This window comes from Paramisgurnus dabryanus, chromosome 13, assembly GCF_030506205.2.
Source record: "Paramisgurnus dabryanus chromosome 13, PD_genome_1.1, whole genome shotgun sequence".
NCBI classification, from domain to species: Eukaryota; Metazoa; Chordata; class Actinopteri; order Cypriniformes; family Cobitidae; genus Paramisgurnus; species Paramisgurnus dabryanus.
Window position 1 is genome coordinate 13,989,360 of NC_133349.1, and position 13,883 is coordinate 14,003,242.

Below are 13,883 nucleotides of genomic sequence, written 5' to 3' on the forward strand. Positions count from 1 at the left end.
TATTTTAGATAAATTTTGAAAAAACTGTGGTGTTTTACTTTAAAAACCGCTGATAGTCATGACTGATATATCCTGTCAATCAAAAGAAAACAGGAAAATGCTATTAATTCAAGCTCTGTGTATATGGAAAATGTAAAGAAGCATCAATAGTTTAATGTTTGTAATTATATGAATTAATAAACTTCAGAAAGTGTAATATTCAGAATTTAGTTAATGCAAGTTAATATAACCACCAAACTATCATTATCGGCATTGGTATCGCCAGATATAAGTATTAATAATCAGATATTTGGGGCGGGGGGTAATATTGGTGCATCTCTATGTATTTTAGATTTCTTTCAATTCATGAGTTTGCATTAACATGTAATTAGATATGAATTTGGGGTGCTGTCCAAGGGGTGGGCTCCGAGCTCAGATTTTTAATCCGATTCCAGAAAAATTCCCTCTCCTTAACCAGGATAGATACCGTTCGAGAGTGAGGCGAAAGGGAGGAAGATGTGAGGGATGGTTATAGGCCTATATATATATATATATATATATATATACAGACATTTTCCTGCTGGATAGATTACATGACCATTCTCTTCATGAAACTTAACATTTTTGATTAATTGTATAATTATTTTAAAAATTGGTTTAATTTGTTTAGATATGAAATTTTTTAAATTTCAATACGATTTTTCTATTTTAAATATTCGTATTTTAACAACTGTACTTTCTTACTGTAAATACTACTGTACAAACAAACAAACAAACAGATAAAATGTGACATATTTTGGCATTGCATTATTTGGCATTGTAACAGTTTGGTTTTGGTCTCAAATTTCAGTGGGCAACAGTTTATTCCTTTTTATTTAGTAATCATATGAACTTGTAAAAACCACGCTGCTAAAAGCACACTTTAACAAAATCAATATACCATTAGGTGGTAACATGAAAGCTTATGGGAGTTGCAGCAAGTGCAGAACAGAAAGTGTCTACTCATACATAAGGTAGCTAGATCTAATAACTTCCCTAAAATATTATGTGGCAATACTTTTTTGTTACGCATGCAAGTCCTTTGTCTTGTGAAGATGTTGGGCTAATGCCACCAGCTTCTTAGTTCACATTCCAATATGGCCATCCTCTAGATTCCAACCCTCCGCTAATAAAAAGCACATTGTCACTTTCACAGTGAAGATTTGATAGTTCAGTTTTCTGCCTGTTTAAACCAGAATCCTATTTGGCTATATGATTTGTTTAACTTCTGCTGCATACTGGGTAAATTTATCCATGCGCAGCTGTCTTGTTTTGAATTCTAACAAAACCAGCTCATCTGGTTTTGTTATAAGCAAGACAGCTGTGCATTTAGGGGAAAGCCGTACATTAGGGGGGAGGAGAAAAAGAAAAAAAGGATGGACCGAGGAGGGGTTGGATAAGCCTCAATGAAAGCCAGAGAAAGAATAGGAGGAGATTAGGTTGGGTGTGGATAACAAAGTGAAAATCAAGTGAAGAACTGGGAGTGCCCTTGTGTGTTCTGATTTGCCTTTCCTCGATCTTCTGTGCTTTTAAAATCAACAACTTGTTTGGAGTGTTTATCAGACATGTCTGCAGTTCCGACCATGGATTCTTTTAAGACCGTCTTACGGTTCCTGACCAACCAGAAGAGCACTATTGGCTACAGCTTTATGGCCATTTTGACTATAGGTAGTGAAAGAGTTTTTTCCATGGTGTCTTTTCAGTGTCCGTGCAACCCCACACAGAATTTTCCTTATGGAATAACTTTTCTTCTTGGCCCAGCCGCTGTTTTGCTGGGCATCGGTCTCTTTGTTAGTGCACGTCTTTGGCGGTTATATACTGGGTGCTGTCTCAACCCACAGAAACTCTGCCCCAGGGGTAACTGTGTGAGTTGCTTGTCAACGCTTTTTAAAGTACTGAGTAATGCATGCATTGCCCCTGTTATGTGGCTTTGCGTAGCATTGCTCAATGGAACCTTTTATGAATGTGCTGTCAGTGGCTTGGACAATAACGTGGTGGTGGACCTCTTCTGCAAAAACAAGACATCTGCATGCCGGGCAGAACTAGCACGGGTACCTTGTGGTAGAACTCGGCTCTCCACGGATGAGAACAACGAACTGCTGCTAATGCTTCGAGCTCAGTCACAGGTGAGTCCAACTTTGGTGCTTTTAAAAGTTTTTTTTGTCTTTAAGATTATGTTAAATTCATTCAGTTACCAATATATCATTGTGGGCAGGAATACTACTACAGCTATGATTATTGTCTCAAGTAAAAGCTTTATCTGTGGTTTTCAGATCCTCGGCTGGTCCCTCATTATCATTGCTGCAGTAGCAACACTTGTTGGGACATGCTATAAGAACTGTCGCTCTCAGGTGAGCTATCTTCAGTTAACATTTTGGAAAATCTACATGGAGAAGGAGCAGGAAAAGTTTGAAGCGTTTGCGGACGATTACGCCACCAAACTGGCAGAACGGAATCTCAAGAGCTTCTTTGACAACAAGGCAGCTGCACCATTTCCCTTTCCAGACCATAAGGCCTGGGAGGAGATCTCTGCTTCATATATGTTTACCAAAAGTGAACAGTACTACAGCACCCTTCAAAGATATGTTGAGGGAGCAAACAGAAAATACGACCCTGAAATGCGACCGGTTCTAGATGATATAGAGATGGCATAGAAACACAATACAATATAACCAATTATATAACCATTGTGTATAAGTCATGTATTAATGTCAAGGTTTCCAAATTACTACCTGTGCAAAACAGCATTAATCTAAAAGGTTTTTATATTTTTGTTTTGTAAATTAAGGAATTTGCACTCTGAAAATTGTATTCTAGTAGCATTTATTTAGCTATCTCAGATCCTTCATGGATACTGAGAGAAATATGATCCTGCTTTCTGGAAGTTGTTTACAGTGACAACATCTTTATTGCAGTGGTGCTGAAGGATTAACTGGTTTGAATGTTACTGCCTCAACAAAGTCAAAGAAAAAGGTAAACCTATTCTCAGGGCATTTTTATCTAAGGTTTTTTACAATTGCACATTTCCAAATCTTCCTGTAAATCAGGAAGTGTAAAATCATTTGACCTAATAATCTTCTTAAAACCTTTAAAACTAAATTCTACAACATGGTCAAATTGTACTTATGGCCTTCAAGACAATGTAGAACATGGAACCACTACTTATTTTCGTTCGATGCTTTTAAATAGAATATGTGACAAACAGGAAACCCACAGTATCAACACCAGACACACAACACATTGTTGAAGAAACTTGGTTTTCTCAGTAATTTAGCCTAATAGAGCTCTGCAGTTAAATCAAGCTGCTCCTGGGATAGTTTTTAAAATTGCATTAATAATACCAAATTATATATATATATTTATGTTTTTAAAACTGTGGCTGGTTTTCACCCTGTTGGTGGTGTACATTTCCTGCAATGTTGTGAAAGGAAATGATCAAACATTTACATGCAGTACTCAGGTTACAACGTTGCAGCAGATTTCATCAGTGTCAGGCTGGTTTAATGCTATATGTGAGAAAATGCTTCAAAAACAAAGTAATATAAGTTACAACAATAACCTAAAAAAACAGAAGTAGTACTAACATAGGCTGACATGAAACAGTAACAGCTGTCAAATTGGGAACTGCAATGACAATACAGTCGATCTGCCTCATTTATTTGTATTAGGAAATGAAGATAAAAAAATTTTATAATCTAGTAATATGTAACATTTTTTTTATTTGTTATTTCATATTTTGTACTTACATTTTTGTATATGTTTTATCTATTAACTTTTGTATTAAATTTCATTTTTTGAATTGCTATTATGTTTACAATTTTATACTGTAATAAATGACACAAAGTGTACCATCACTGCTGCATAAAACAGATAACATCAAATTAAAAATGTACACTTATAGAAACCTGTTCAGATTGAGGAAATGTTTTTGCTATGGATATTTGCCTGTACAGTCATAACCTGTGACCAACTGTACATTCTAGGCAGTGTCAGATTAATTCATAAATCACACTTGGTCTAATCCAAGGGTGTAACCAGCAATAGAGTCTAAAGCCGAAGGTATACGCATGACGTCATTTTCATTTAAGGCCGTTTTTCAATCCGAAGGCTGCTGGCTGCAGCCTCAAGAGGTCGCGTTTGTAGGCTGCATACGTCATAAAGTCTTATTTTAGAATATTAACAATTTTAAAGTTGACTTTTATCCTTAGTTAATCGTAAATTGTTATAATATGTTCATGACTTGCAAATGTAATGCTCAGGTAACTTAAATAAACCAGGCGTGATGTGATGACGTTTGCAACCTGCATATTTATTCGACCTCCGGAGGCAGCAGCCTTCGGATTGAGAAACGGCCTAAATGTGACTAATTTATTTTGAACAACAGATGATACTTTTAAATTTATACACAAAATAATAATAATAATCATCAGTCGTAAACAATTGGAGATAAATAAATAATTGAAAGCATATATATTTCATAAAGAATTGTTATAATTCATGATGATCTTACTTAGTTAAGAAACAATAATTTTAGCAACAATTACATATTTGAAACAAAAATTTATGACTTAAATCTAAACTAAGTTTACAGATGAACAACTTTAATTTAATGCTTTTATCAGTGAAAGCTATGAGTGAAAGCAGTGACTGGCTTCAGGCTTTATAATCCATGCCAGATTGATCTTGTCTTCGCACAATACATTTTTGTTTTCTAATCATTTATTTTCTTTACATATGTACAGAACATCTTTACAATATATTCAAATGCCCGAACGCAAAGAAACAGCAATAAGAAGAAACGTTAAAGTTATTTCTAATTTGACCTGAAAGCCAGACATTGCAGATGATCGCAGATAATATCGATGCCAGCCGGGCCTTAGCACACGTTTCTTCCATGCAACCTCTAATATATGAACATTTTTTGACATAAAATGACAGATTACGGCGAGGAACAAAGGAATGAACTAGAAGCAATCGAGTCCATTTACCCTGACTCGTTCACAGGTGAGTTTGACTGCAAATTATACCGTTTTATGTCTGTAGATTAGCCATGATCTGTTAGCTGCCTAGCTTTCAAACTAAGTTAGTTGTACGTTTAAGCGACACAGTTGTAAAAAATTAAGCAAAATAAAAAAACAATAATCGATGTACGCAAGTAAGTTCTCTAGGTAACTAAGTTGAGTTAATGGTAAGATAACAGAATTAAGTTTGCATCATGGATCCCAAATGAAAAAATAAAATGCTGTGGTATAACGTTACATTAGTATTTACAACATTAACTTGTGCTCTATTGCACTTTGTTTATGTATAAGTTACTAACGTTATAGTATTATGTTGCAACTATAGTGAATTGGTAAACTGTAGTATACTTCAATATTTACTATGGTACGTCTGAAAAACATCTTAGTATGAAGGACGTTTGCTACATTTTACTATAACTGTATTTTTTTCATGTGGTATTCAATGCAGAATATCGATTATTAATTCAGAAATAGGTTGTTGTCATTGGTGACTCAAACCTGCTTGCTTCTAGTATGTGAAGAGTAAGAAGTACATACTACTTGATTATTGAGATAATGTTTATTTGCATTGTCTCCATTCATGCAGTGCTTTCTGAAGATCCAATAAGCTTTACCATCACAGTAACTTCAGATTCAGCAGAAAATGAGGAGAGTAAGTGATATGTCTTCACTATTAGTCTTGAAATTATTTTTTTAATGACCATCTACATATGATGCAGTATTTTGTATTTCATCATATTCAGTTTGTAGCTTACAGCGACTACAAAATCCAAACGTTCTGCGTCAAGCCAATCTGTTTTCTGTTTGTATTAGCGGTGGAGGTGACCCTTAAGTTTACATATGTGGAGAAATATCCAGATGAGCCCCCTCTTTGGGAGATTAACTCACAGGAGAACCTGGAAGATTCAGACGCGGAAGTTGTCCTAACACTTTTAAAACAGCAGGTCTGTATGCATGACACTTTACCCATCATGACAAATCTCACTGATGGGAATTTGTTTGCTTTATTCAAATTCTTTCTAATGTTTCTTTTTTGCAGGCTGAAGAAAACTTGGGAATGGTTATGATATTCACATTAGTGACGGCTGTGCAAGAAAAACTAAATGAAATAGTTGACCAGATTAAGAGCAGGAGGGAAGAGGAGAAACTAAGAAAAGAAAGGGAGGTTGAAGAAGCTGAGAAGGTTTGTTCATGCCTTCTGAATGTAGTGTAACACTAAGGGGTTGTGCACACCAAAACTTTTAAACGCGGCTGAAAACGCTGAATGCCAGCTGTTTTTCAGCTGAGTGCCAGCTTTCTTCAGCTAAGCGCTTTGGTACCTCTGATACATCAGCTGTGAGACGGTGAGTTGCTGTGATACTTGTCCCGCCCCTCCTCCACTGTGATTGGACGGTGCGTGAGAACTGACATTGACGAGCGGAGCTTTCATCCAAAGTTGAATATTCTTCAACTCTCGGTGCTGAGCGCGGAAAAACCGCCAAATGCTGGCTTATTTGAAAAATGCCAAGCTTCCATTGGAAACAATTGAAAACATCCGCCAGCCGCGGGCGTAAAAGCTTTGGTGTACATGCCTCCTAATAATATGAAGTAATACCAGTGTGACCAGCCAAACTGTATGGCAGTGTTGCTATTGTATATTTTAAAGAAAGGTTTGATTTTGCAAATATTTGTTAGATTGCATTGTAACTGAAATAATGTGTGTCAAATCTGATCATTGTTTTCTTCACAGCGTGCATTCCAAGGAACTGTGGTAACAATTGAGAACTTCTTAACATGGAAAGCAAAGTTTGAGCAAGATATGGCAGAACTAAAGAGCAAAAAGCATAAAGAGGAGGAACAGGCGGGAAAAGGAAAACTCACAGGTGAGTCACTAATCCAAAAATCCAGTCTGAACCAGATTCTCATTAACATTCCTCTATTGCGTTCCAATCAAAGACAGTCATGTGTTTACATTTTATCAAATGTGATCCATGTCACTGCTTGAAAATACACTGTAACAATTATCACAAAATATACACTTAAAACCCCTCTAACCTAAAAAAAAATGCAATTATAATGTGTTTCTAGCAGAAAATAAGTGGCCAGTATATGAGTAGAAACCTGAAATTAATTATACAAATCCATCTCTTCTTTTGTATGTAATCTCCTTTTAAACCGCAACAGTCAAACAAAACATACTGTTGGGAGTCCCCTATCCATCTAATATTACATTGATTACGCCCCAACCACAGACTCCGCCTTATGAGCGCGTAGTTCAATCTTCTGCCAGAGGCACATGTTTGGATGTAGTTCAAAGCACATGTGTAAGCGCTCCACCCCCTACTTTGCATACAGGGAGGGGAACAGAAGCTTTCTTTGCATTTAAAGAAACACCCACACAAAAACAGCGTTTTCCATTGGCCATTTGTGGCTGCATGTTCAACATCATATAATGAAATGTCTGTGATGTATTTTGAGCTGAATCTTTACAGATACATTCTCAGGATACCTGAGACTATATTTATATTGTTGAAAACACCTAGGTTAGTGGCTCTTCAAACTTGTATTTGGAGCTGTCTACTTATGATTGGATCATCTGATAGGGCTGCACAATAAATCGCATGTGATTTTCACGCGCATCTCTTCAGTTGATGGCGATTTAATACTAATCAAGGAACCGGCATTACTGACGAGATGCGCATGATATTGCATGCGATTTATCGTGCAGCCCTATCATCTAAGATGAAAGGTAATGCGAAGAAAACAGGGATCATGCATATTTACTTGGCTTCTTTTACAGGAAAACAGCTCTTTGAGACAGACCATAATCTTGACACATCAGATATCCAGTTTCTGGAGGATGGTAAGAAAAGTCTGAAATATGTGCTTTTTTTTGCATTGATGCGTAGCAAACTGAGGGTATATTATCAGTAGGGATGCACCGAATCCAGATTTTTTTGGGTTCGGCCGAATACCGAATCCACTGTTTAAGATTCGGTCAAAACCGAATACAGAATCCTACTCGCACCCTTATTCCACAGTAAAACACATTAAATGAAGAAGTAAACAACGTCCACAGCCAGTTTATAAGATTCGGCCGAACCCCGTCAAAAAGCCTAGTATTCGGCCGAATCCGAATCCTGGATTCGTTGCATCCCTAATTATCAGTAAACATAAGAAATAAATAGGTTTGCACTTAAAGCAAGTTTTGCATTATCTTGTACATTTTTAATAATCACAAGAAAAACAGAACTCTGAGCCTTTTCAAATGTAGACTTAATCGTAGTTAAACGTTCTTAAAAAAATCTTTCCCTGTAGGTGGAAACAGTGTGGAAGTGGATGAGTCATTATTTCAAGACATGGATGATTTGGACTTGGACGAGGATGACCCCGATTTCAACCCGCTGGATCTGGAGAGTGATGAAGACTGAGGTGTGTTCACTCTCAACCTGACATGAAGATGCCAACATCCTCCGTAGCAGCCTTGTGGAGCAGGACTTAAACTTAACCATTCTGGACACAAACTTTTCAATCACTACCCCCCCCCACGAAGACACATTGTATAATAACTGTCAACTATAATCACAATTTATACAATTATTGCCATTAAAATTAATTGATCCATTGAATTGTTCCCCTGTTCTGTTGAATGGCTTTGTTTATGCATGATACATCAGAAAGGTTGGTATTCAGGAACATGACCTGGCACAAATCTGCGTTTGCAGTTGTGGCACCAGAATACAGTTTCTCTATAACTTGTATACACACATAAGCCATTACATTATTACCACCCCCAGCCAAGAGTAATAAATAGACCTTGCAACCAAATGATGAAACGGGTACAGTATATACACCCCTATATATACCATCTAAGGACCAGCTTTCAATAGTTTGCCCTAGTTTTGTATAAAATCAGTTTTCATTTTCTGGAGTGACCCTTTATTGTACATTTCACTTGAACAGCTGCTCTTTTATTCTACAACATACAATATTCCAATAGAGGTCAGCATTGAGTTGTGTGAATATTGACCTACAACTAAAGCTGTAGCAAATACACAATACAGATTGTTGGTTAATACGATTAAGATATTTACAGTAGCTTTGTTACTTAATTCGACCTATACAAAGTACTAATAAACCCTGCTTCATCTGTACCACCTTATACTGAAGCATTTTTTATATACTCACGGTAATAAAAAGGTTCATTATTCACATTGTAATATTCACTAGATATGCCCTTTGTGAATTTAATCCGCAAACCAAATATTTGTTTTAGATATCTCGGATGTTTGTGATTGACAAGTCCGTTGCAATGGAATGAGACTGAATAAAGCAAATCAGGATGTGATGAGATCAACTATTGTCCCAGATGAAAGAAAGGGGAACTTCTTTCATCTCCTGCTGGTACACACTGTCAAATCTCTCATTCTGGGCCACAGTGAAGTAGTTCTTCCAGTCACCAATGGTTCCTGTGAAGAGTTTAGCAGTGAGAATAAACTAAGTACTTCATTCAAGAGATTAGGAACTAAATATGATATATAAAGTCAAGAATCTCAAATGGTTTTACAAAGTTCACAGCGAATTTGATTAAACAAACCTACTTATCTTGGCAATGATTTACTTTGTTTATAATCTTTACTTTCTTAGAAACTTTTTTAGTTTCCTGCATGTATGACACAATGGGTGGAGGCACATTCAAGAGACAATACAGTTTGTACAGATGTAGGTGTTGAAAAGTGTTCTGCATACCATTTCATTTTGACATCTACTGTTTACGCTCATGCAGTGAGAGGCTGTGCTATATTATGAATATGATCAAGGCTTAAGTATGTTGTTAGGAATTAGTGAAAAGATAAGACCCAGTGAGATGCAATGATACTAATAGAGGTCATTAATTTGTTTTTCATAAACAAAACATCCAGGATATCTGTTCATTAAAAAGGGGTAATATACCTTTTCTCAGAAATGCCCCGTGTTGGTGATTTAGCAGGTTGCTAGAGATAAGCTGATAGTTGGCCTGAGGATTTTCTTTCATGTTTTTAAAGGTGCTGTGCTCTACAACCATCTTTATTTGTTGTGGTGTCAGGTTCTTTCCCAGGAACAAACTGATCCGCTCAACCACTGACCACAAATCCTGCAAACAGACAAGGTTGAAGAAAAGTTCAACCAAAAAAAATGAAAATTCTGTCATCATTTACTCACCCTCAAGATATTTAGAGTAATGTTTTGGAGCACCATTGACTTCTACAGTATTTTTTCCCTTTAATGGAAGTCAAAGGTGCTCCTCCTTCCTTGATTACAAACACCTTCCTTTGTGTTCAGCAAAACAAAGAAATGTATACAGGTTTGGAACAACTTGAGGGCGAGTAAATGATGACAGAATTTTTACATTTTTGGGTGAACTATTCCTTTAAGAGCAAGTTTCGAGTGATTCATGATAACATCTTTTGCAAGTATGTACCGTATCAGTCCTCCTCTGCAATGGCTCTGAGATAAGATGCAATATAACTTATTTATGAAGTAAACAAATCAATCAAACCTTGATCATTTCCTCATATGTAATGTACAAAAAGTTCATGTCTTCTCTGTGGGAGTACCACGTCTTGATGTGCTCAAACCAGCAATTGCCATAAACTGAAACAACAATTATATTTCTTGGTCAAACTGTGCACCTGCTTACTTGAAATTGCAGCTTAGATTAAAAACAGTAAATATTACCATTTCCCTTCAGGAATTTCTCGAAAAACTCATCAAAATCTTTTGGGGTCTCCAGCATAGTTGCATATTTGTGAAAATGATAGTAAGACACCAAAACATCCTTTGGATTTCTGGCCACATAGATAACCTATATGTCATTAGAAAAAGTAATGATATATTTGATTGAAATGATCGAGTCGATTTTAACTGCGACTATAGTTCCAGTCTTACCTTTCCCTTTTTTTTCTTGATTCCAAGTGGCATGAATTGATACTGTAGGTGAGTCACACGGATCCTTGGGGAGGGAGCAGAAACAAACTCTTTCTCATTGCCTATCAGTTCAATCCATGGAATGCGTTGAGAAGTCAACAGATCATTTGTTGCTGTTACATCTCCATTGACCTCTATCAGACTGAGGATTTGCTGTAACCAAATAGTGCCTGTCAAAAGAATCAAAAAAGTGATTTACAAATTTGCAAAACATCATTTAAAACATCATCACTGGCTTAAAGCAGGATTCAAAAAAGGGTTTTGTTTGTGATCGTAAACTAACAGTGGATGTGACAAATGTATTTATTGTAACCTTACAGTGTTAGAACTTGTCTGCAGATAAAAAGCTACATAAAAAACTGAATGACATATGCTGCCCGAGATAAACATAATGAGAGGAAGATTACAAAAACATTGCAATGTTTTGATTTGTTTGTATACTCTTTATCCAAGTTGGAACAAAAGTTAAAGTTCAGTTGAGTAAACAGTACATTTCATTCAGCATTGTTAATGTGATTCGTTCACATGTAACTTGCAGTGTACAATAAAGAGCATTAGAAAAGGCTTTACTCTTTAACCTGATTTGGGGTACGTAATGACAAAGACGTCAGAGTCACGAATTTCCCAATTCTGAATTCGATCCACTTCCTCTGGGCAATGGATTCCAGATATTAAGTTAAAGCCTCTGTGAGGAACCAATTGATAATCTGGCATCTGGGCACTGCTCTCATTTAAACGCTCTGCAGAGAAAATAATGAGATGCTTTCATAAAGAATAAATACATAGGTTGTTAATGTGAATTATATTAACATTTATAATATTACACTTAAGCCTGTATGTCAATAAATACATAGCACATACACTCTTAAAATGTTAGGTTGTTTCGACCCATGGTTGAGTAAAACTTTTAGTTAAAAATTAATCAATTTCATTATTTTACCCAATCATGGGTTGAAAGAACCTAGCATTGTGTTTTTTAAAGCAGGGTTTTTTTTTTACTTTCAGATGCCAAGGTCCCCCTATTTGTGAGGGAGCCCCTATATACAAAACGTATCCATATATACATATTTTTGTATAACAAATAAAATTGCTTAAGCTTAGAGTAATGCTGTAAACCTGATAATTTTCAATTCAATTTGTACTGCAGCAACTTTGACAATAAATGTTGTATCTAGAGTTGTGACGTTCGCGAACGAACCGATTCTTTTGAACGGCTCATTAACATGAACGATGGGAGCCGAGTCGCGGCTGGAGGGGAGCCGTTCTTTCTGTAGTTCTTTTTTCCTATGCGTGTTTCACACAGATGCACACAAATTAGCCCCTCCGCGAGACAGAACAGTTATAGGGGGAGGGGTGCACATGATGATAGTTGTGCACGCATCGTTCACGTGAGAACTCCAGTGGGAAAAAAAACGTTGTGCCCCAGATGTCCTATTTGCAAAGTTTACCGTAATAATAGTATTAATAGTGGACTGTATGTAGACATTTATTTCCATTTTATTTATTCTAATTTGTGGAAGAGTTTGTAGTAAAAGCTGTTTTGCGCAGAAATTCATTGCAGCCGGATTTTTTTTTAATGTTTATTTGTGAGTAGGTATTGTATGAATAACATAAGTCAACGTAGCTTTACACATACAGACATTTTGTACTAAAGGTAAATCCAAAACAGTGATGTCACTGTCTAAGCAGAGGGATTTTGTGCAACCCTATGGAATATAGTCCACACATGACAAATGAGGTTAAAATCAATATTTCAGAATAATTTAAACTCAGATATTGGTGTGTGATATCTGAACTTAATTATTAGACTACAAATCTCACCTCATCATTCCTCCTAGTGATTATTTCCAGGATAAACTGAGATGCCCCTAAGCTGGCTTCTTAAAACTGACTAAATATTTTAAAGAGCCAAAAGAGCCGTTCTTTTGAACGGCTCTTTGAAAGGAACGGATCGCCAAGATCCGGATCCCCTCAAAGAGCCATAAATCCCATCACTAGTTGTATCATAGCAGCTTCACAAGAAGTATTGCCCACCAAACCCTAGTAAGTGAGATAAAGGGCACTGAGATAAGGAAAATACACAAAAAATACAAAGTAAATAAACAAGTTTTCGGGGGACTCCCTAGAGGCCGGCTTGGGGTCCATTCACCCCAATCACCAGTGTTATTTAGAGATTCGTAATATTGTTTATTGCAGTTTAAATTTTTCATTGGACTTCAATTCAAATATTTGCTCATATTTAAAAATGCATTTCTAATGCAGGTTAGTTTCTAGAAATTATTGCGTAAAAGTAAATCGTTTTTCGTTTCTCTACTGCCACCAACCAAGCAATATTGTATATACTGCGCATATTCTAACCAACAAAGATGTATTATTGACAAATATTCCGGTTTGAAATGCAGTAATCAAATGCTGATTTCCCATACCATCGGTCTTGTGCATGAACCTAACTATAAAATACATAAGTGTCGATATTGAAGTTGCGTAAAGTAAATTAGGTTGTATCGTAACTCCTGCTTAACATCGCAGCTAACTAATTTTGCATTCAACAGTACCGCATTTCGCTTACCTGCCATCTCTTTCCCCAGGAGTTACCGTGAAATTCCTGTCTGTTCGTTGACTTCTAGGTCTCCGATGATCACATCAGGAAGTCCATATTTAACAAATCACACATTTGCCTTTCCCGAAAGGAGAAGAGCGTTTGTGTGTAATTGTATATATTGGCCTGTGATAAAGCGGGCGGGACTGATAATTCCTTAGATTGCTACACAAAACAACCACCAGACAAACATGAACTGTAAACAAACGGAGCACTCTGAAATGCCAAGCTTTGAAAGCCAATGAGAAATGAGCAAATAATTCAATTAAATCAAATATAATGCAATTTGTAATCACTGG

At 36.4% G+C, this 13,883-nt stretch overlaps 3 protein-coding genes across 3 annotated transcripts; 2 read left to right on the forward strand and 1 right to left on the reverse strand.

Annotated features, from left to right (window-relative positions):
- Positions 1-714: 714 nt before the first annotated feature.
- LOC135788889 (calcium homeostasis modulator protein 5-like) lies at positions 715-4,097 on the forward strand. Its single transcript, XM_065298338.2, has 2 exons — positions 715-2,144; positions 2,292-4,097. Exons 1-2 carry the CDS (start codon positions 1,584-1,586, stop codon positions 2,670-2,672), a joined length of 942 nt encoding a protein of 313 aa, XP_065154410.1. The 5' UTR covers positions 715-1,583; the 3' UTR covers positions 2,673-4,097.
- A 765-nt stretch (positions 4,098-4,862) lies between these two features.
- On the forward strand, positions 4,863-8,647 carry rwdd1 (RWD domain containing 1). The gene is made up of 7 exons (XM_065298337.1): positions 4,863-5,022; positions 5,626-5,691; positions 5,853-5,983; positions 6,079-6,222; positions 6,769-6,901; positions 7,819-7,881; positions 8,337-8,647. The coding sequence occupies exons 1-7, from the start codon at positions 4,950-4,952 to the stop codon at positions 8,447-8,449; spliced, it is 723 nt and encodes a 240-aa protein (XP_065154409.1). The 5' UTR covers positions 4,863-4,949; the 3' UTR covers positions 8,450-8,647.
- A 326-nt stretch (positions 8,648-8,973) lies between these two features.
- On the reverse strand, positions 8,974-13,791 carry LOC135788887 (amine sulfotransferase-like). Its single transcript, XM_065298336.2, has 7 exons — positions 13,555-13,791; positions 11,564-11,725; positions 10,947-11,155; positions 10,737-10,863; positions 10,558-10,652; positions 9,972-10,152; positions 8,974-9,487 (listed from the first exon to the last, which is right to left on the reverse strand). The coding sequence occupies exons 1-7, from the start codon at positions 13,559-13,561 to the stop codon at positions 9,372-9,374; spliced, it is 897 nt and encodes a 298-aa protein (XP_065154408.1). The 5' UTR covers positions 13,562-13,791; the 3' UTR covers positions 8,974-9,371.
- Between the last annotated feature and the right edge of the window lie 92 nt (positions 13,792-13,883).